This window comes from Wyeomyia smithii, chromosome 3 (assembly GCF_029784165.1).
Source record: "Wyeomyia smithii strain HCP4-BCI-WySm-NY-G18 chromosome 3, ASM2978416v1, whole genome shotgun sequence".
In the NCBI taxonomy this organism is placed as follows: domain Eukaryota; kingdom Metazoa; phylum Arthropoda; class Insecta; order Diptera; family Culicidae; genus Wyeomyia; species Wyeomyia smithii.
In genome coordinates, this window is record NC_073696.1 from 30742864 (window position 1) to 30766314 (window position 23451).

A 23451-nucleotide genomic window follows, 5' to 3' on the forward strand; every position below is an offset into this window, starting at 1 on the left:
ATCTGAACGCGTTTGAAGTTTTCGAATCAATGGGGCTGCAGATGCTGAGAAGTACAGATGGACGATGGAGACTAGCGCAAGTGTGTCTGATTGGAAAGGTGAAGTAAGATAGCGTAAGAAATGCTGACAGGCTGCAAGTATGTTAGGGGCCATCCACATACCACGTGGACAGATTTTTGACGATTTTACCCCCCCCCCCTTCCCGCCGTCGACAAATGGCCAGATAAATTCTTTTTTTTTGTAAGGATCGTGGACATTACACAACCCCCCCCCCCCTCAAGCTATCTACGTGTTTTATTTTGGTCATTTTTAGAGCTTGTCCTGTAGAAAGGTTGAAAAATTTGTTTTTTCGGAATTTCCATCCCGGAGCAGATTCCCAATCTTGAACTTCGACCGGGAGATCCGGTTTACGGGAACCAGTATGGGACCAACAGCTCTTTAGATCCCGTATACTAAAAATAGACAAATTTTCCAATCTTTTGACGGGTCAAGATCCAAAATCGGTCAAGAATTGGAAAAAATTAAAAACATTTCATTTCGGTGAATACCAGAGTACCCGTTGCCGAGTACATAACGGTTAAGCATGATCTCACACTCGAAAAACGAGCCGCGTTGTTCGATCTACTTTTTTGAGCTTGACGTTTCTGAGCATCCGCTATATTATGCTGATCTTCTCATTCTCTCGCACTTATATGTATCCGTTGAGTTTCATTGCCATCTTTTCGATTTTGACAGTATACATGACAAAACGGAACGAAACGATATTATTGCTGAAAATTTGTGTCGCTAGAACATAAATTTCAAAACTCAACATTTATAACATAAAAAGGAATATTCAATATTCGTGCAATTTTTAGTTTTTCAAAAAATAATAGGTAATTTATTACTGATAAAAAAGTTCTGATTTATATGCTTTCAATTTATGAAAACAAATTACTTTGGAGAAAAAATAAAGGTAGTGATTATAGTTTGACGAAAAACCTCCATTGGCAAACAGGCAAAAGGGTTAACAATCAAAAGTTAAATTGCATTGGTTAATTGATCTTACGTACCTGATACCGGTTTGATTCAAATTTTTAAAAGTCCCAAACTTCGAACACTTCAGAATCAAAAGTATGATTATTGTATACCATCTCGATTAGGGTTGAAATGTTGTGGGTTGAAATGTTCGGAATTTGAATCAAACCCGAGTTTAATTAAGAAAGTTGTTTGGAATATTACTGTTTGTATGCATTTATTATCAAATTCCGAACATATAAAAAACCCCAAGAGAAAATCCTGCGTATGGTTATGTTCGATAAAAATTTAACAAAAGCAGTGATATACCAACACTAAACTAGTTCTTCCAGCAAAGTGGTCCAACTTCCAGCCACCCTATAGGATATTCCCGAGAGGTGTTGATGAATGTTTTCAACATGTACAAAGTTTATCTTATCGTTTCCATGCCGCTCATCAGCAGTGGTATCACAACATCATGTTCACCTTCTTCGTACCTCATGAGTAACCCACCCCTCTCTACCGGTCTCGGTCTCGTTTTGTACATTTTTACAGGACAATGTCTCAACTTCAACTGTGCCTTCATCCTGGTGCTGATGCTGCGCCACAGTATCACGTTTCTTCGGACGCGTGGGTTCACTGCCATTCTGCCTCTGGACCAGCACATCTACCTGCACAAGCTGACGGGGGTGCTGGTGGCCGCCTACAGTTTGCTGCACACCATCATGCACCTGTTCAATTTCAGTAAGTTTTTTTATTGAATTTTAGATTTTTTTAGTTTATACTAACGTTTCACAGAGTAACATGAGACACGTAACTGTAACTATTATTACTAATTGCACCCAACAGTCTCTTTCAAAGAGTACTAATCTAGTCCTCAGGGACGTACAACGAAAGTGTATCTTCGCATTGAATAACTCCAAAGGGACATCATACGCTTCAATCCGATTTAAGTGCAAAACATGCTCATTCATTAGTTTCTACATACAGTACCGTTCTACATTCCCCCAGAGCCTTTTTTATATGACATAATCTAACTTATATCTATCTCATTCACCGGTGGAACAACGTTACCGCCACCCACTCAGTCAAGGCTGAAGCTTTGGTTCACTGCCAGCAGCCCAAGGCGATTCCAATTCTATCTACACTCACCATAACTACATACGCCAGCATTACGTTTATTATAAATTAAACATACTTTGGGGGGCAATCGGACAAAACCCTGGGGCACCGTTGCACTTCCATTTTCCTGCAACCTTCGCCGCCCGGTGTCGCCGCGTTCTGCTAAATGAATTCATACATTACTAATGGCAAGCGGGACCGCTTTTATGATTGTAAATATGCAGCAAACATGACATTTGAAGAATACGGTCCCCTTCGCTCTGGTGGAGTTCGGCTCCGGAGCAATCTCAAACCGAGTAACTGGATTTGCGAGATATGAGGATTAGATTTGCTGATGGTTGGTCGACCGGCTGAGTCGGATAAGACAGGATTAAGACTCTCGTTTTGCCGACTGCTGTGCGGCTCATTCAATTTTTTTTTTCGTTGAACGGCGCTGCAAGCAAGGATGATGCCCTGGAACTATTGCTATTAATTTGCCAACATGAGAGGATTGCTCAACAAAATGCTTGCTAAGAAGTTTTAATTCGAACTTATGATTTATTTGTGGTTGTGGAAAATAGGTTTAATCCTGGAAATACGAAGGTTATTTGTTTTTTCTTACGTGAAAAAGTGAAAAGTGGCAATATTTAGGGAATTAGTAATTTAGTTGCTCGAACATTTTCGAATTCAAAACTCATAAATTTTACATCGTAGAATCATCGTAGAATCAAACGGATTCACTGAGAAATATTTTCAGCAATTTGGAAAATGTAATCACAAAGAATTCACCTGATTTCGAGCAGAAAAGAGAAATATAAAATTCCTGGTCCTGGTCAATTGCGATCATCCTTGGAATAGTTTTGACGTTGGACTAACGTATATCTTTTTTTTTTTTAATGGGGGGGATCTGTTAGTAGCTTAAGTATTTATGATAAATATTATTAAATAATGAGTATGTGTGTCCAATCACAAATGGTGACTTCTCAACACTGTTAGAAATTTGTAATTTTCATTATTAGGATTTGTTTGCTTTCGCAATTAGGACTTATCGTTCGTAGGGATTTAAACCTACTTGTCAGAAAAGGGGAAGTAAACTAACAACTAACTTAATTGCTAACTTATTGGCTATAAAGAGAGCTTATCGTAGCAATTGAGGATTGCAACGATTTTTGTCGAAAATTGTTAATAATTTTATTTGACATAGCTTCTAATGGTTCAACACCAGTAATTCGAGTGTACCAAACCAAGGAGGACGCTTCAAAATCATTTTCAGAATTGTATTCTGAATCGTTTGGAGCGTTTTCTTCCTTGTTGAACAGCAACTTGACCAGATCGGTACAGCATAAAGTATTGCTGGTCTAAAAATTTGTTTGTAAATCAAAAGTTTGTTCTTTAAACAAAGTTTAGAATTCCTGTTAATGAGAGGATATAAACATCTCGTATATTTGATGCACTTGGCTTGTATACTCTCAATGTGCTCTTTGAAAATAAGTTTTTTATCATAAATTAGTCCCAAGTACTTAACCTTGTCGGACCAACTTAAAATAACCCCATTCATCTTGACAACGTGATTATTGTTTGGCTTGAGGAAAGAAGCCCTAGGCTTATGCGGAAAAATTATCATTTGAGTTTTAGAAGCATTGGGAGAGATTTTCCACTTTTGCAAGTAGGAAGAAAAAATACCTAAACTTTTCTGCAATCGACTGCATATGACACGAAGACTTTTTCCTTTTACGGAAATGCTTGTGTCATCGCAGAACAATGACTTTGTGCATCCTGGAGGCAAATCAGGAACATCTGAAGTGAATATGTTGTACAGGACTGGACCCAAGACTGAACCTTGAGGTACACCTGCTCTGACAGGAAATCTATCAGATTTTGAATTCTGATAGACAACCTGCAGAGTTCGATCAGTAAGATAATTTTTTAAAATTTTGATTGAGAAAATTGGAAAATTAAAAGTTTGCAATTTCGCAATCAAACCTTTATGCCAAACACTGTCGAATGCTTTTTCTATGTCTAAAAGAGCAGCTCCAGTGGAATAACCTTCAGATTTGTTAGCTCGTATCATATTAGTAACTCTGAGCAATTGATGAGTTGTGGAATGCCCATGGCAAAATCCAAACTGTTCATTTGCAAAAATTGAATTTTCGTTGATGTGTGACATCATTCTGTTAAGAATAATTCTCTCAAACAGTTTACTTATTGAAGAAAGCAAACTGATTGGTCGATAACTTGAAACTTCTGCTGGGTTCTTATCCGGTTTTAAAATTGGAGTAATTTTTGCATTTTTCCATAATTTGGGAAAATATGCAATTTTGAAGCAGCAATTGAAAATTTTCACTAAAAATTCCATTGTGCTCTCAGGGAGATGTTTGATTAGTATATTAAAGATTCCATCGTCACCAGGTGCTTTCATATTTTTGAAATTTTTAATAATTGATTTAATCTCATTCAAGTTAGTTTCAATTATTTCTGCAGGTAAAAAATTCTGGGAAGAAATTAAATCAAATTGACGTGTGACTTCATTTTCAATTGGACTCACAAAATTCAAATTTGAATTATGAACACTCTCAAACTGCTGAGCAAGTCTTTGAGCCTTTTGTTCATTGGATACAAGAAAACGTTCACCATCTTTTAAAACTGGAATAGGCTTTGAAGGTTTCTTAAGAATCTTCGACAGCTTCCAAAAAGGTTTTGAATATGGTTTCAATTTTTCAACTTTAGTCTCAAAATTTTGATTTCTCAGAAGAGTAAATCTATGTTTAATCTCTTTCTGTAAATCTTTATAAATAGTTTTAAAAACAGGGTCACGAGAACGTTGATATTGACGTCTGCGGACATTTTTCAAACGAATTAGAAGTTGAAGATTTTCGTCAATTATTGGTGAATCAAATTTCACTTGAGCCTTTGGAACAGAATGATTCCTGGCATCAACAGTTGCACATTTTAATGCTTCCAAAGCGGAATCAATATTCACTTCGTTTTGCAAATCAAGCTCATTATTGAAATTTCTCTCAATATAATTTTTGTATCTTTCCCAATTAGCTTTGTTATAATTAAAAACAGAGCTCATAGGGTTTAAAACTGATTCATGTGATAAAGAAAAAGTTATTGGAAGATGGTCAGAATCAAAGTCAGCATGTGTGATCAAATCACTACATACCTGACTTTGATCTGTCAGCACCAAATCAATTGTTGAAGGGTTTCTTACAGAAGAAAAGCATGTAGGACTATTCGGAGACAAAATAGAATAGTATCCTGAAGAACAATCATTGAATAAAATTTTGCCATTGGAATTACTTTGAGAATTATTCCATGAACGATGTTTAGCGTTAAAATCGCCGATTATGAAAAATTTCGAACGATTTCTGGTGAGTTTTTGTAAATCACCTTTAAAATAATTTTTGAGCTCGCGTGTGCATTGAAATGGTAAATATGCTGCGGCAATGAATAAAATCCCAAGTTCAGTTTGAACTTCAATTCCCAAAGTTTCAATAACTTTCGTCTCAAGATGGGGAAGAGCACGATGTTTGATTCGGCGATGAATAACAACTGCAACTCCACCGCCGGAACCCTGAATCCTATCATATCTATGAACCACGTAATTGGGATCATATTTTAATTTTATGTTAGGTTTCAAAAATGTTTCAGTAATAATTGCAATATGCACATTATTTACTGTTAAAAAATTAAAAAGCTCATTCTCATTGGCCTTCAATGAGCGAGCATTCCAATTTAATATTTTAATTGTTTTATTTAAAATCATTGCTAAATTTTAAATTAGAAACAATTTTGATAGTAAAATTTGTGCCTATTTGAATGGCTTCAAACATTGATTTTGCCTGCAACATGGCGTTCATAAGATCGAACATTGCCTGTTGCAAAAAAGAACCTGCCTGCCGTAATAGGCCCCAGGCAGTTGACATTAGAAAAAATATTTTCGGTAGCAATATTAGCTGGGGTAATAGGTGTACAATTATTTTCTAGCGTGTTTTGCTTACCCATATTAGCGGTTATTTTCGAACTACCAACATTAGCCGGTATAATGTTCGAACTTCCTGTAACCTGTGCATATGTTAAACGGGTATGCAAAGGAGTAGGTAAACTATGCGTCACTGGTACGCTTGGAGAATTTTGTTTTGAAGTTTGTTTTGAATTTTGTTTTCCTTGCCTTGCCTTAACAATTGCTAAACGGACTGGGCATTGATGAAAATTTGACATATGGTTACCGTTACAATTCGCACAGCGAAAATTTTCACTCTCTTTCACAGGACATGTGTCCTTTTTGTGAGAAGAGTCTCCACAATTAAGACATTTTTGGTCCATGTTACAGAATTTGGAACCATGGCCATAACGTTGGCAAGTACGGCATTGGGTGATATGCTTTTCACCTCCGCCATACTTCCTATAAATTTCCCACTTTACACGCACATTATACAAAGCATGTGCCTTTTCAAAAATTTTAAGTTGTTAACCTCATTGCGGTTAAAATGAATTAAATAATTAACAAGGGAAATTCCAGTTCTCTGACTGTTTTCGCCTCGTGATTTTTGTTTCATTAGAAGTACTTGGGTAGGGGCTATGCGTTGGTGAGACCTTTCAAGACAACCTTGAACGGCTTGGCGTTCTTGGTGTCGTATGTAAAAAATTTGTACATCTTGTCAGTTAAATACTGAACAAGACGATCACGACCCTTTACTGAGTCGGCTAATAAGCGGCATTCACCTCTACGGCCAATCTGATAGGTAACTTTAACGTCAGAAACAAACGTTGAAAGTTCCTTTTTGAATATATTAAATTCAGAAGAAATAGTTACCACAATAGATGGAACTTTCTCCTTTTTTAAAGATTTTATATTTTGGATAGTTTCATTATTAATAACTTCCATTTCACCAGCTTCTTGCTCAGGCAAAATATCAAAAGGATTGTCACTACAGACACTCGATGTGTCAGAAAGAGATGCCTCTCTTTTCCTCCCCGCAGCGATGCGAGGTTTCTTTTTCCGTCCAGCCATTTCAGGTGATACGAAAAAAGTTAAAACAAATGTTAAATTCAAAAGTAGGTAGTTTTGAGAAAGACTGCTGGGAAATAACTTTCAGGTAGTCTTTAAAAGACACACTGACAAAACACAAACTTTGAAGCTATAGGCAGGCAAAGACCAGTCCACAAGCAACCGAAAAAACGTCTGATCTGTAGGACAGTTCAAGACGCACTGACTAACGTATATCTGGACTAACGTCTATGAGGTGATTAATAAGTATTCACTTTAATTTTGACTCAAGAAATGATCATTTAAGGTAAAAAGCATAATCATTGTGTCCTTCTTTGCCCTTCAAAATCTACAGCATGCTGAACCCTCCAAAAGGTTCTTCAGGTGCTGTGGATCTAGCTATTCTCAGGTTCAAGGTCAAAATAGTTTCAGTGATTTGATCTGACAAGACCTGGAGACAGACTTGGTCCTCTTGGCAGTAAAAGACATACGGGTTGAAATCTACACACACAAAATTAATTTCCAGAATTCAGATTTTTATTCGATTGTCATCAAATTTTCAGGGTGTTGTTAAGAACGTTCAGCATGTTCTGTTCACCTTATATCACTCCAGCACGTCCTTCGATCGTAAGACCGTTGTGAGACTTCAGGAGAGGAAGAAGCTGGGTTTGGAGGCGCTCTTCTAAATACACCTGTCCATTCATAATGCATGAGGTAACGAAAAGTGTACTCCGCCGAAGGGTTTTCCTTCTCCCGCGATCAGTTACCTTCGGATTCTTTTTGAGCTCGCGGATGACCTTGTCCGTTCTCGTATCCGTTTCCTGTCGCTATCAGTGCAACCCACCACTAATTCGAACGTTTTTAGTTTCAAAAGAGTTTTCTCAACTGCTTTCAACTGTTCTACCTAGCGAAAGCCCAGCGCGATTCGCCAAACCACAAATTTTTGGATCCACAGGGGAATTGCTCTCTGAATTACTGCGTTACCAAATTTTCATCAGAATCAAATACGATCACGTGTCGCTAGTTAAGCCGTTTCCTTCGAAAGATGTCAAGATATTAAGACCAGAGATGTCAAACGTTTTTGAAAAAATGTCTGCAATTGCTCGAAAAATGGGCAGAATCTGCTTGTAATCTAAAAGAAATCGTTTCAAAGTTTGACAAATCTACGCTGCGTAGTATACTTAAATCTGCACCTATTTTTAAGTAAGTCGCGGACAAAAAATTGCAGAAACTATGAAAAAATGCAAGTTGGTACAACACGGTAAAACAGTACATGGTTGCCAGATTATTTATTTAACTTACGATATGCACATATTTTATATATTTATATCAATGGTAACAATAATATGGTAACATTTATATCAATGGTAAAAAAAAAAAATAAAAAAAAAAAATAAAAAAATAAATAAAAAAATAAATAAAAAAATACAAAAAAAAATAACCGAAGGACATCGATGTAATTTTTCACACAAATCACGTTTTGCTCAGAAAACGCAGGTTTTTCAAATGATATTTAAAAACTAGTGTAGCTGAACCATCCATTAAATAAAAACAGTGTTTTTAAATAATTTTCAACTAAATGTACAAAATATGTAGAATAAAAAAGTAGAAGTTTTTTTTTAAATAACAATGGAACGTCAAGAAAAACAAGTAAAGAGTTACAATACAAAAAATACTTGTCAAATACTTACTTTACTTTTATGGCGACAGATCATTAAGATCCTATGCCGAATCCAGAATACGTCTCCACAAAACTCGGTCTTGGGCTGCTACTCTCCAGTCTCCCCTTACACCCGCTGCTCTGGCATCCTCGTCGACAGCACACATCCAGCGCGTGCGCGGTCTGCCTCGAAGTCGTCAGCCTCTATCCGGTTCTCTACTAAATATTATCTTTGCCGGTCGCTCATCCGCCATCCGTGCTACATGGCCAGCCCACTGTAACCTGCCGTGTTTCATCAGCTTGACAATATCAGCGTGTTTGTATACTTCGTACAGCTCGTGATTCATACGCCTGCGCCACACCCCGTTCTTTAGTTTGCCTCCGAGTATTGATCGCAGGATTCTACGCTCGAAGACTCCAAGCGCTCGTTGATCGGCCTCCTTCCACGTCCACGATTCATGTCCGTAGAGCGCCACCGGGAGGATCAGAGTCCTATAGAGCGCAAATGTCGTACGGATCTGTAGGCTACGGGTCCTAAGCTGACTACGCAATCCGTAATAAGCCCTAATCGCCGCCACAATCCGCCTCTTCACTTCGCGGCTCACCTCGTTGTCACATGTCACGAGAGTACCAAGATAAACAAATTCGTCGACCACTTCGAAGGTATCCCCATCCATCTCCACCGCAACACCAACACCCGTAGAACTACCACGCTCTCTGCCAGCCACCATGTACTTCGTTTTGGCAGTGTTTATGGTGAGTCCAATTCTCGCAGCTTCCCTTTTGAGAGCTGTAAAGGCCTCCTCAACTGGTCTACGGTTAACACCAATTATATCAATGTCGTCCGCAAAGCCCAGAAGCATGTGAGACTTAGTGTTGATGGTGCCGCTCCTCTGCACACCTGCCTTTCGTATTGCACCTTCCAAAGCTATGTTGAACAGCAAGTTCGAGAGCCCGTTACCTTGCTTGCAGACCATCCAACGTCACAAACGCGTCCGAAAATTCGCCCGCTGTCCTGACGCATGATGTGAAACCGTCGAGCGTCACACGTATCAGTTTAATCAGTTTAGTTGGGAAACTATGTTCTAGCATTATTTGCCACAGCTCGTTGCGTTTCACTGTATCGTACGCCGCTCGAAAGTCTATAAACAGATGATGTGTCTGCAAGTTGTGTTCTCGAAACTTGTCGAGAACCTGTCTCAAGGTGAACATCTGGTCCGTTGTAGATCGCCCCACTCGAAACCCGCATTGGTATTCTCCAACAAAGGCTTCCTGCAACGGCCTCAGTCGCTGGAACAGGATACGGGAGAGAATTTTGTAAGCGGAATTGAGTAGGGGTATGCCTCTATAATTACTACAGCCTCTAAAATAACTACAGCCTATGTCCCTTCTTGCAGATAGGGCATATGAGTCCTTCCAACTAGTCCGTAGGTAGTTGTTCCTCAGACCATACCCTTAGGATAATCTGGTGAATTGCACTACACAGCCGCTCGCTCCCAACTTTGAAAAGTTTGGCCGATAAGCCATCCTTCCCAGCGGCGAATCGCAACAATCGGTATAGACCTAGGCAAACTTGTCAAATACATAACCTAAATACCAGTTTTGTTGAGGTCCGAGTTTCATTGCGAGTTAAGAAGCGGTTTCATCCGACAAGACCTGAAGAATAACTTGCCCTTCTTGGAAACATGCTTGGGGTCATTGTCCTGCTAAACGCTTCCTTTCAAGGCTCGTCAGTATCAATGAACTTACAGCTCATTTCCTTCGTGGGGGGAATAATATACGAAGTGCTCTGTCGTTGCCATCCAAAGTGAGATAGGTCTCGTCGTCCATTGCCACCGGTAAAATCAACTTGACCATCTTATTCAGTCACTGCCGCTGCGTCATGGCCTGCAGCTCCGAGACCAGTGGAGTGGCAGTCGCCACTTCCTGACATGTATGTCCATGGTCGTCAGGTACTTTTTCACTGTTTAGCCGGTTGCACCGACCTTACGGCCGAGCTCACGCAGCGATGTAGCCACCTTTTCGTTAGTCTTCCTCTCCAGCATCCTTTGAAGCTTTTTGTCGCTCAGGGTCGTCGGCCGTCCGGGCTTTCGAATGGTGGAGCTAACTACTGACTTAAGTTCTCTGTGACCTCATGAAATTTCAAAAACATCGAAAGGTTTTGCTTGAGGTTGGACTGCGTTCTCTCAACATAATCTAGAGTTGACGTAGTACTAGCGGGCCTGCGAAGTTTATTGCGTAGAGTATGGAGTTCAACGTTCTACCAAGGTTCCACTCGCTGCCGCATGGTCGCGAAAGATTTCATCAAGTTTTTCGTAGAATCTTCTAATGATGACATCCACTGAATCACCGTTCATAAACCGATTCCAATCTACTGTGCTGAAAAAGTCGTGCAGGAAGATAAGGTCCACAGTTCTTGAAGTCCAACGCAAAAGGGGCATGAGTCGGAATAAAAGTAATAGAATAGAAGTAAGGAATAAAAGGTCTATGGTGTACATCGATGCTCAGTAAAGTAAACGCTGGTTACCAGATCAAACAGGCTAGGTTCATGCTATCGAAGGCAGATATCCGTTGATATTCTCGTCGAAATTACAATGTAAATCGGGTAAATTGTAATCACCTAGTACCAGGTGGATATCATCGCGTGGACATCTCAACGATTTTCCGTATAGTTGTGGTATGCAACTTGTACAGCTCTGGACTAGACATAGGCTTAACCATTTAACGGGCCGAGGCAAAAAAAATGTCATTAAATTTTATTGTTTATTTCTGATCATAGCTCGTAAATCACAAGCAGAAAAAAACGGAAGTGGCAATATAGTTGCCACTGCTTATAAAGGGTTAATATAGATTCCAGAGACGACTCTTAAGTTCAACTCGGACAACAATCTACTCAAGCATGTGACATTTATGCAACGGAATCAGGGTACAGTGGTACTGAGATTGGACTGCTGGTGTACTACCTCCTCCTAATCTGTGGAAAGCACGCAATCCTGAATATCCGGCCGATGCCAGGTTGGGATTGGAAAAACACGACCAGCAACCGAGTTTATTGGAGGAATTTCAATCTTCAGACCGATGTTAGACCAAATAAAGTAAAAGTAAGACCACGTATATGGCAACTCGGGATTAGTTTACCATCTTCAATATACGTAGCTTCCACTCTGTATAGATCCATAACAGCGCCGACCACGTCCTTACGATCGTTAGGGTAAAGAGATTGTAAGTAAGGAGGTGTCACAGTCGTTGTTGTCGGAAACCGAGTTTACCTCTGCACCTCCACGATTGCAACGGAAAGTTATAATTTGATCACCGTGGTAGGTGACGAATCGAACAATGTTGCGCGTGAAGTTAACTCATTACGAAGGCAGGCGAAACCATATACTGCGTAGTCGCTAGAATAATAACGATATTTATCAACCGAACGAAACCTACTCCGACCTGCAAAACGCCCATACAAAAGCAACGGGTGAGCAATCTCGGGCTAAACGGTCAAACCGAGACCGAGATTATCTCCAAATCCCCACGACTGCGGCAAAAAGAGAGGGTTTTGTTATCATGATACGTGGTATTTTTTTTTTTTTTTTTTGTTCACACAACATTTATTTGACACGGCGTGATACGTGGTAATTGACAGAATTAAACGATGTTGCGCGCGAAGCTAGCTCATTACAAAAACAAACTAACGATTCAAAACCGCGCGCAAAAATCATCTACCGCCCGACATATCTTAGTATCTTGATCAATTTCTATTAGCAATTCGGAAACCTTCGAGAAAGCAAACGCACTTAAGTAAACGCGGTTCTTTGAAAGGTACACATCACGTAGTCACCAGATCAATCACGATATCTGTAGTACCTCACTCCGAATAACAATTGTATAATTTAAGTAATACCTGTTAAGGTGAATCGGGACGTGGTCGCGATCAACTCGAATTTTGCAATCTAATTTTTTCTTGATTTATGAAGACTACGTACATGAAACTTTGATCAATTGTTTTCACAACTGTTGCATGCCTGAAGTAGCAATTTGAGTGCTGTTCATTTAGTGGAAGCCGAATTTTTTACGATAAAAATACAGAAGTAAAAAGAACTCTAACCTCAAAATTGTATAGGAAAAAGCCACAATCCCGTTTCACTTTAAGCAACTTATTTATTTAGCACGCTTTCGTTCTTACATCAACACCCATAATAATGACATTTCTCTCAGGCCCGTACTTCAGGGCTGCATTGGTACACCGAATCACTCACAGCAACAGGGTCATACTTGGCTACCACATCTTCCTTTTTTTTCCGAAATAGAACCTTATAACTGATAGTCGTCAAATCGGGCTGGTCTCTTCTTTGTACGTCCCGGGCGCGAAGATACACGATCTTCGGATGTCTCCTCTGGCTCTAAACCGTAGAAATCGTCTTCAAATGATTCATGGCCTTGTTTATAGCCTTGGCTACGTTCACGTCCACTCAAGGGCTCGTGATCAGGATCAAGGATGTTTTCCGTCGACAACTCATCAAATTCTGCTGTGATTTCAGAACTACCAATCTTCTTCAGGTGAGCGGTATTCCTGTCATAGTTTACCACTTTCGGGATCTTTCACGGTAACCCGAGGTCCAGATTTACATACCACCTCGTATCTCTTGAGATTGAATGTTGTTCGCAACTTGTTACCTGGTAGAAGATTTTGCATCAATACTGCATCACCCGCATCTATCGACGATTTCTATGCTTTCCTCCGTACATCTTAGCAATTCTTTCCCTTTATTTTCAACTCCATGTCTCTTTCCGCAAAGTCTGTTTGTGGAGGCGCTGTTTCAATATCCGCGAGTGCTGGAATCTTCGATCGGATTGTCCGACCATATAATAACTCTGTCGGTGTACGGCCAGTAACGGCCCAGCAAACCAGAAGTCGTATAAGGATGTTGATTTTAAGTCGCTCAAATGTGCATGTCAGGTTTGAAATTACATAAAATGCAAAATTAAATTGGTTTATATCGTATAAAATTTAAATCATATAAAACGCAATATCAGGTTATATATATAGCCATTTAACGTGTCATACAAAATTGTAAAATGCATCAATCCTCTAAGTCGTATAGAATGCAATTTAAAGTTTTGAACGAGGCCATTTAAGAGAGCATGCGAAGTTATAAAAAATCTTAACCAATTTTTTCTTACAATGTACGTATATGGCCTCCAGATTTGTACACAAAGGCGCATTTCATGCATCTTATATGGTCAATTTTTACCAAATAAGGGTTCACTTAACAGAGTTGAGCGCGAGTAATATGAACCAATTTGTTTGCTGGGGGAATGCGGAGTGGTGTAATACATAACCAAATAGTCATGCAAATCTTGCTTCCAATTTCTGCCCAAGGCGTTACTTATCTGGAGTCTCTTAAGTAGCGACCTGTTCTGTCTTTCTACGAGGCCGTTCTGCTGTGGCCAGTAAGGTATTGAATGGTTGAGATGTATCCCGTGAACCTTACTGTATTCTTCCAATTCAACCCCTACGAACTGCTTGGCGTTGTCCAGCGTGATTGTTCGTGGATATCCTAACCTTGTGAAAATTCTGTCCAATCTAGCTTCCTTATAACTTCCTTATAGCGGCTAAAGTAGTCGATTACAACAAGTAGGTAAACTCCGTCGGGCATTGGTTCGAGAAAATCGATGGCTATGTCCACCCACGGCTTATTTGGCAGTGGACGACGCGACATAGGTTCAGGTTTACTGGGTAATCCTACCAAACGACAACCTTCACAGGATTTTACATAATCAGTAATTTCGCGATCCATTCCTGGCCACCACACACGGTCTCTGAGTCTACGCTTCATTACGGTCTCACCGGGGTGGCCCTCATGAGCCAGTTGCAGCATTCTCGGTCGCAAGTTAGTTGGGACAACGAGCTTGTTTCCGCGAACGACCATTTCGCCTACCAAACCCAGTTCGTTACAAAACGGAGCAAATGGTTTTACTTCTGGCTCATTCCAGGTTCCTGAGTGCAAAGATTTTATAACTAGGTCTAGTACTCGATCCGCCTTTGCAGACTCCTCCAACTCCTGCACGTCGATAGCCGCTGACTCTAATACAGCCAACACCATAAACTCATTCTCCGCATCAAATTCCTCGGATGCGTTATGCTCAACCAAGCGGGATAGGGGATCGGCAATGTTGTTAACTCCTTTGCGGTACTTTACTACGAACATGTACGACTGTAGACGAAGGACCCATCGCTCGATTCTTGAGCATGGCCTAGACGTCGGATTGAGTATTGCCTCGAGCGGTTTGTGGTCCGTTTCGAGCTCGAATTTTCGTCCTAAAAGATATGACGAGAACCGCTCAACTGCCCAAACCAAAGCCAGCGCCTCCTTCTCGGTTTGGCAGTATCGTTGTTCGGTTTGGGTTAGGCTTTTACTGGCATACGCGATTGGACGAGGATCATCATCATCCAGGCCACCGAACTGTATCAACACAGCGCCAAGTGCAACAGGCGAAGCGTCCGCAATGACACGAGTTCGAAATGAGTTGTTGAAAAATCTCAAAAGCTTTATATTGGATATCATTTCCTTTAACTTCGAAAAAGATTGTTGTTGGTCATCACCCCACACGAACCTTACGCCAGCACATGTTAGCTTCCGTAACGGAGAGGTTACAGTTGCCAAATCCGGTAAAAATCGGCCGATGTAGGTAACCAGACCCAAGAAACTTCGGACTTCTTCTGAGCAAGAAGGTGCACGGAATTTCTGAAGAGCTTCAATTTTATTTCTAGATGGCTGGATGCCTTCAGAGGAAATTGTATGTCCTAGAAAATCCAGCTTTTGCTCTTTGAAAATGCATTTATCTTTGTTCAGTAGCACTCCATAGCTTTTGAGTGTGGACAGAACTGACTCGAGAGTTCATCGTGCTCTTTTTCAGTTTCAGAAAAAACTAGTATGTCGTCGATGAAATTCACGGTGTTTTTACTGCAACGGCTTAATATCTGTTCAAGTATACGCTGGAAGATCTCTGGAGCTATTACAATGCCATACATGAGGCGCTTGTATCGAAAGAGGTCTATGTGTGTAATAAAAGTCGTTATGTAGCGACTATCCTCTATGGTGGGCATAAGATGTCTTTCTCTTAGGATAGCGACATTTGCACGACGCATATCGACGCATAAACGCAGACCACCGTTGTCCTTCACCACCGTTACTGAAGGCGAAACCCACTGACAACCGCCTTCGACTGGTTTAATTATGTCATTGGTCAAGAGGGACTGCAACTTATCCTCAATCTTTTTCATCAGCGCGATGGGTGGACGGCGCGGGTGCTGGCATACTGGTGAAACATATTTATCAATCGGAATACTAACTTTAACGCCTTTAATTTTTGGGAATGGTCGCTTCTCTTCTACTATAACCGATCTAACTCCATGACAACTGGGCAAGCCAATGAAAAGAACGCCCAATTCGGTGGCAGTTGATCTACCTAAGAGACATTGCTGACCACCTTTAACTACATAAAACGTAGTAATCTTCTTAACTGTCTTGCCGGCATCCTCAATCACTACATCGGTTTCGAAAGTACCCAGCACAGTCAACGGCGTTGCTTTCTCTCCGTATGGCAGAAAAGTTTCGTCACACCGATTCTGCTGGTTTACGCCATTTGTTTTCAGGTAACTCCACGATTTATCGTCAATTATGTTTTTCTTACATCCGGAGTCGACTAACATCTGCAGCAAAACTCCGCCAACCTTCACCCACAGCAGTTCATCACCGTCACCTATCTTGAAAATGAAATTTCTACCTTTTGTGTCCTCAGTATTACTAGAGTAAGTTTCGATTTTTCAAATCCGTTCCGGTTTAACACGTTTATTGCTTCTGTATGTATCGTCGAACTTCCGCTTTATTGGAACAATCGTGCGGCATTTGGTGGTGAAATGCCCAATGCGTTTGCATTTATTGCACTCCTTGCTCCTTGCTGGACAACTAATATCACTGCCAAAATGACCTTGTCGACCACACCGTGTGCATTCCTTCGGAGACGAGTTGCGGATCTTATTAACGATGCTCCTACTTGCCTCGTGATCTGTCGATACTGATTCGGAATAAACGTTACTGTTCGAACTCATCGTCTGAACTTGAAGCTTAACGGACTCATGGGAATTCACAATCCTTGTCGCTTTATCAATATCTAGTTCTTCTTCCTGTAGAAGCTTTTCTTTTAGTTCGTTTGGAGCTAGCAAAATGATTTTATCGATTACGCTTATCGATCTACTTTCTTCTGCGGTCTTGCCAAAATCGCATTTATTGGCTTGCTCTTGGCAGCGCAGCATGAATTTAGCAAGGGTTTCATCGGAGTTTGGTTCAATGTCCAAAATTAATTACGTTCAAAACTGTCGTGCTGTTTTGGAGAGAAATAGGAATCCAGTTTACTAATTGCTACTGCAAAAGTATCAACTGCGTTTTTGGCATCATGTTCGACATCGGCGCCAGGTATAGAAGCAAATATTTCTTGTAAATCAGGTCCCGCTTTCGCAAGAAATATGTTCCGGATCCTGGTTCTGTCCTTTTCTCCGGTAGCAGCGACAATGTAATCGAAATTGCGCTTATACTTAACCCATTCATTTCGCACTACATTTCTTGGCAGTGCCTTGAAGTGGAATTGTGGAATATCCCACTTTTCCATGCTTCCACGATCTACAAGTTAATTCTCTTTAGAACTGCTATCAGCAAATAGCCTTTTATCGCTCCACGAGCCGCTACTGTGTTGTAGCCTTCCTTCAAGCTTTAAATCGCTGCTCAACAGCTGCTATGTTTTGATATGTTTCTGGTCGCTGTTTACTTCCAGCCGCTACTTTTTAGTAGCCTCAAATTATCGCTGTTGCTAACAGCCACTACACACCGGTAGTATTTCTAACCTCCGTTCGTAACGTGCGTAAGCATCCACCGCTTCTTCTTGCGGTTACTACTTTTACGTAGTATAGCACTCCTGTAGGTCAAACAAACATAACCTCATTTCCCATGAAGAGAAAACAAACATTTCATGTGTATGAAATGCGATTGAAAATATTGTAAATATTACCTTTTCTTCCGTTTCAAATTTACCTCGGTCGCCAAATGTAGTACCTCACTCCAAATAACAATTGTATAATTTAAGTAATACCTGTTAAGCAACTTATTTATTTAGCACGCTTTCGTTTCCAACATCAAACCCATAATAATGACATTTCTCTCAGGCCCGTACTTCAGGGCTGCATTGGTACACCGAATCACTCACAGCAACAGGGTCATACTTGGCTACCTCAATATCCATCAAACGAATGAAACCCACTCCGGTTTGCTACGTGCCTAGATAGTACCAACGAGTGAGCAGTCTCCGGCTAAACAGTCACCGTGAGACAGAATAAATATCCTAATACACCTGGCAAGGTCACTACACATCAAAAACCCTTAGTTGAGCAAAACTCACCCAGGGTGAAAACGCGCTTACACCGGACTACTAAAGACGACCTCACTTCTCTCTACTACCGCCTAAACGACTACTACCGACTAACTAAAACTCCTACTGAGTACAAAATTTGACAAACTTCCATGCATTTATAGCCAGGAAACTTAGAAAAATGCAAATATGCATATCAAACATATCAAAAGAAATCTAAATTATTTAGGGTGCTTAAACATTTACTTTTATATATTTTTACAAAGGATTGATTATTTTTTGCAACCTTTTCAAAACATTTAGAAGTATCAGAAACCAATAAAATAATAAAACATACAGAAGAACGCTAATGGTTTGTAAAAAATAAAAGAAAAAAAATTACGACAAATGACACTGCAAATCAACGCATGATCGAATTATAATGATATTTGATGACCCTAGAGAAATAAATCAAATGTTTAATTCATTATGGATGGCATCCTATCAACTATCTTGAGCTCCATCACTTATTATAAAATACTACAAAGTATTTATCTTAAATCCGTTCACTCAACACACTGAAATCCAGCGGTACACACTCAAATCCTAAAGACAGAAAGCCATTTGTTACACTACTATTACTTACCACGAGCCCATATAATTTCGTTATAATCTCTTAATCCTAAATAACACCCTCTGCAGATTTCCTGCACCTCTCTAATCGAAGCTAATATATCTAACAAGCAAATAAAACCGATGAATTACGCTTAACCCCGAGTAATCGTTCTTAATTGTATTTCTTTTTAATCGATGCCTGCTCACCTGCTGCACGCACCTTCTCCACTATTTTCAATCTTCCGTTCCTTCTTTTCTCTGTACCTGAACTGAACCTGATGTGGACTTTCACCGCACCGCGCTCCCGCTGTAAATATCAAAAAAACCGACTCCTGTACATAAAACTAACAGCAACTATTGTCGTCAACGATCCGGTGATCAACGCGAAGAACTTCACCACCGCCGAGTGGCTGTTCACCGCCCGGCCCGGTTTGTTCGGCCTGGTGGGAGGTTGCGCCAACCCTACCGGGATCGCCCTGGTCTTCATCCTGCTGGTGATGTTCATCTGCTCGCAACCGTTCGTTCGACGAGGAGGCAGCTTCGAAGTATACCACTGTGCAAAACCGCTCAGCATCTATCTAAACGAGATCTGAGTTATCCTACAATAGCTATCTAACTTTCTAACTTACTTTCATTCTTTCTTTCTTTCTGTCTTCTTTCTTACGCTCTTATCCGTATCGGCAATCGATTTGTTTCTCTTTGAATTTGTTTCCTCTTTTTTCTGTTTGCGACTCTTTAGGTTTTCTACTGGACACATCTTCTGTATATTCCGTTTTGGATTCTGGTTCTCTTCCACGGGCCTAACTTTTGGAAGTGGTTCATCGTTCCAGGAGCCATCTATCTGGTAGAGCGAACCCTTAGGTAAGCATGCTCTGAAACATGCCAAGGAACAACACGCGTAATAAATCATTCACCAAAGATTAGTTTGGATGCGAACACAGCACGGCAAGACGTACATTTCCTCTGGGTTGTTGCTGCCCTCCAAGGTAACTCACCTGGTCATCAAGCGACCACTGCACTTTTGGTTTCGTCCGGGTGATTATGTCTTCGTCAACATTCCCGCCATTGCCAAGTACGAGTGGCATCCGTTTACACTAAGCAGTGCACCCGAACAGGAGGACTACATCTGGCTTCACATCCGCGGCGTAGGAGAATGGACAAACCGGCTGCACAGTTTCTTCGAGAAGGAACAGGAGCGATTACACAACGGCGAAATTCCGGCAGTCATTGCGGGTTGCTCGACAACTCCATGCTCTTCGACGTCTTCAGTAGTGCAGGAAAATCCCAAGGAGATGCCAATGAAATTTTCCCCAGGTTTACCCAAAAGTGCCAGTGTGGATTCACCTTTAACAAAGAGCACAGAGAATACTTTCGACAAACCGCTGATGAATAAACGTGCTCCCCCCGGAACGTCTAAGCTAGCAATGGAAAGTTATACGGCGCCTCCACCGAATGCTCCACCTAAATTCGATCGTCAGCTTTCAGAGAATAAAGCAATTAAAAAAATCCAAGCGACACTTCAGAGAACGTTCTCTAGGAAAGATCAATTCCGAGGCAACGGAGTTTCTAACGATGGCTTCACCGGAGACGACGGGCTGGACGAGCCGAAACGGAAGGTTACACCGGAGCATAACCTTCACAAGCTGCTGTTCCAGCAGAAGGTTCCCCTAGAAAAATCACTCTCGATGCCCGATATTCAAAACAAAGTTAAGAAACGAGAACGTATGATGGTGTAAGTTAATCAAACTTGGATAAATTTTAGTTACTCAATCTAATTCCAATCCTATTTTAGCCTTCGCGAGTACATGCGTTCCGAGTCGGAACGATCCTTCGACGAAGTCCAAATCAGAAAGGCTCGTCTGCAATCGCTAGGTTTGGCCTATCTCAGCCCACAAAACAAATCACTGGCTCAAAGCTTCCGATACATGCGCAACAAGCCAACAATCATCGCCTTCAAGACCCCAAGTCTGGAAAACTGCGAACCGCGTGATTCCACCAATTCAATGGTAGTATCCCCAGGGATCTTCACCCAGAAGGAAGCGGAAGAGGGAAAAATCGTTCACAGAAACGGAGCAACGCCAGCCGTTAAACCGGGTGCAACGGATGAAGATAAACTGCAGCGACCGGTTAATTACCCAGTGGGCAAACCGCTAGAAATCTACATCGACGGTCCATATGGAGCGCCCTCGAGTCACATCTTCCAAGCCCAGCATGCCATACTAATAGCTACCGGCATTGGTGTAACGCCCTTCGCTTCGATCCTGCAGTCCATCATGCACCGATACTGGAAGGCCCGACACTGCTGCCCACGTTGCAATTACGAGTGGTCCAGTGAAATTCCTCCCACCATCATGAACCTCCGGAAGGTGGACTTCTTCTGGATCAACCGAGACCAGCGTTCGTTCGAGTGGTTTGTGAACCTACTCTCGCAGCTGGAGATCGAGCAGGCCGAACTGGGCGGTGCCATGGAACGATTCCTGGAGATGCACATGTACATCACCAGTGCGCTGCAGAAGACCGACATGAAGGCGGTGGGACTACAGCTGGCTCTGGATTTACTACACCAGAAGGTGAGTGCTGTTTAACACCAACAAGTCAATCAAAAAATAACTTCTATTTTCAGGAAAAACGTGATTTGATCACCGGACTCAAAACACGCACCAACGCTGGCCGACCAAACTGGGACAAGGTGTTCAAGCAAATTCAGGACCAGAAGAAGGGCAAGGTGACCGTGTTCTACTGTGGGCCACCCCAGTTAGCCAAAACTTTGCGCTACAAGTGCGACCAGTTCGGCTTCCAGTTTCGCAAGGAAGTGTTCTAAGTGGGGCGAGCGAACGTGCTCGTCACACTACTGTTTTACTAGATTGTTATGTTAATTATTTATCGCAAATGTTTTTATCTGCTGTAAATTATTGATTTGTTGTAACGTAGTAACTGCCGTATAAATCACTGCCGAGACTAAATTACGAAAAAAAAAAACAAATAATTCTATTTATTCATTTACCTCCAGTTTGATTTCTTTCAAATAAATATAGTTACTCAACACGCTGTTAAAATAAACTAAGCAATAGCGTATTTTATATCCACATTCTCACTAAATCCGAAATAAGTTCTCTGCCACTAACTGGGATACTGTCTCAATACTTTATTAAGCTGCTTGTAGTTAAGATCCCTACCTGGTACCAGGGTTCCCTTACCGGAGGTTTCCTTTTTCGCTGCTTTTTTGTCAATATACACCTTATAACACTTCTTAAAAGTGGACACCTCCTTCGCACACAAACTCTCGTCGAATTCATTCGTTTTGAGGCAGGAGAACATCACGGCCATCTCTTGCAGGCAGGCGACATCGCTGGTCTTATCTGTTTTACCACTGACTGTATTTTTCAGCTTCAAGGGTAAGATTTCCTGAAACGGAACCTTTGACTCGATCTGCGGTAGGCGTGATTTCAGCAACGTTACAGTGGCACGCATCCTGGACCTGAGCCGGAGCTGAAACTGTGCACGAAGTTTTATTACATTTTGAGATTACATTATAAAGTTAACTCTAGTTTACCGTTGATAATCAAATGAAGGCGTTTATCAACTGAATTTCCTGTAAAAACTACTGCAAAACTTTAATAATCCATTTACCGGACAGACAGGTTAAGTAATCGATTGAACTGTTTTGTTATTATAATTTTGACAGAATTCAACATTGGCGTATCAATAGGGTGTTTTAGGGGTATGTATGTTATTTTTTCTTTCGATAAGAAATGTCAAAAGAAATACATATTCTACTGACTTTTCTTAATTTAAACAGCAAAACTTTTGAAAAAATCGATTTCGAATTTTAACAACTGTAAGTGGTTTTAAGACATACCCTACCGTCAAGAAATCATGGCACAGGGAGGCCAGGTCATTTTTCAAATATCTTCACACTCCACAAAACAATGTCTTTATACATATGAAATCTGTAAACACGGTCCCCGTTGAAAGTTTACAAAACTTCCAGTGACACATTAAATCGAGCGCGAGTAATCAAGCGACTAATAGGCTTCCATTAATTCAGACGCGCTCAAATTTTTTCAATATTAAGACATGTCTTCACATTTGGCATCCCTGTCATGACACGTAAACCAGGGTTATATTTTCCAAAAGCCAGCAGCAGAAATGTCACTTTGCTTACTATCAGGGTTATATTCCAAAAAGCCAGAAACAGCCAGTGATACCAAATGTGCAGATTTGTCTGCAAAGCGCAGATTTTAGGAGTGCAGATATTTATTGATTTGCAGATATTTGCAGTTTTTCCACGGTTTCTGCAGATTTTTGTCAGAGTCTCCTTATATTTGCGCAGATTTTCTTAAAATGTGTGCAGATTTCCACAGACTTTTGCCTGCGCGAGCGAAATTTTTTCGGATCACGGATAGATTTTTTTTCAGATTTCGAGCACATTTTTCCGGTTTTTCGAGCAGTTGCAGACATTTTTTAAAAACATCTGGCATCTCTGGCAACAGCAATGTCATTCTGTGCACTACTTGCCAGTTAGTGAAAATTTAAAACAAATATATTTTTTCAATTTTAAAATCAAAGAAAACTCGTAGAGATCTTAGACAAATTACGTAATGCCTACTAAAAGGTCAGTTATCGATTAGTATAAGAAAAAGCAGGTATTTTTTAAATTAAAACCCCCTATTTAGAAAGGGGTATCGCT

General features: G+C 40.7%; 2 protein-coding genes across 2 annotated transcripts in view; one reads left to right on the forward strand and one right to left on the reverse strand.

Annotated features, from left to right (window-relative positions):
* Positions 1–21841, forward strand: part of LOC129726613 (uncharacterized) — a 260583-nt gene extending 238742 nt beyond the window's left edge. Inside the window, exons 11-16 of the mRNA XM_055683527.1 lie at positions 1552–1740; positions 19113–19306; positions 19501–19622; positions 19681–20493; positions 20554–21331; positions 21385–21841. Of these exons, the coding sequence (XP_055539502.1) occupies positions 1552–1740; positions 19113–19306; positions 19501–19622; positions 19681–20493; positions 20554–21331; positions 21385–21582 (2294 nt within the window). The 3' untranslated portion in view covers positions 21583–21841. The remainder of the gene's footprint in view (positions 1–1551; positions 1741–19112; positions 19307–19500; positions 19623–19680; positions 20494–20553; positions 21332–21384) is intronic.
* Positions 21812–22612, reverse strand: LOC129726620 (uncharacterized). The gene is made up of 2 exons (XM_055683536.1): positions 22315–22612; positions 21812–22256 (listed from the first exon to the last, which is right to left on the reverse strand). The coding sequence occupies exon 2, from the start codon at positions 22230–22232 to the stop codon at positions 21882–21884; it is 351 nt and encodes a 116-aa protein (XP_055539511.1). The 5' UTR covers positions 22233–22256; positions 22315–22612; the 3' UTR covers positions 21812–21881.
* Between the last annotated feature and the right edge of the window lie 839 nt (positions 22613–23451).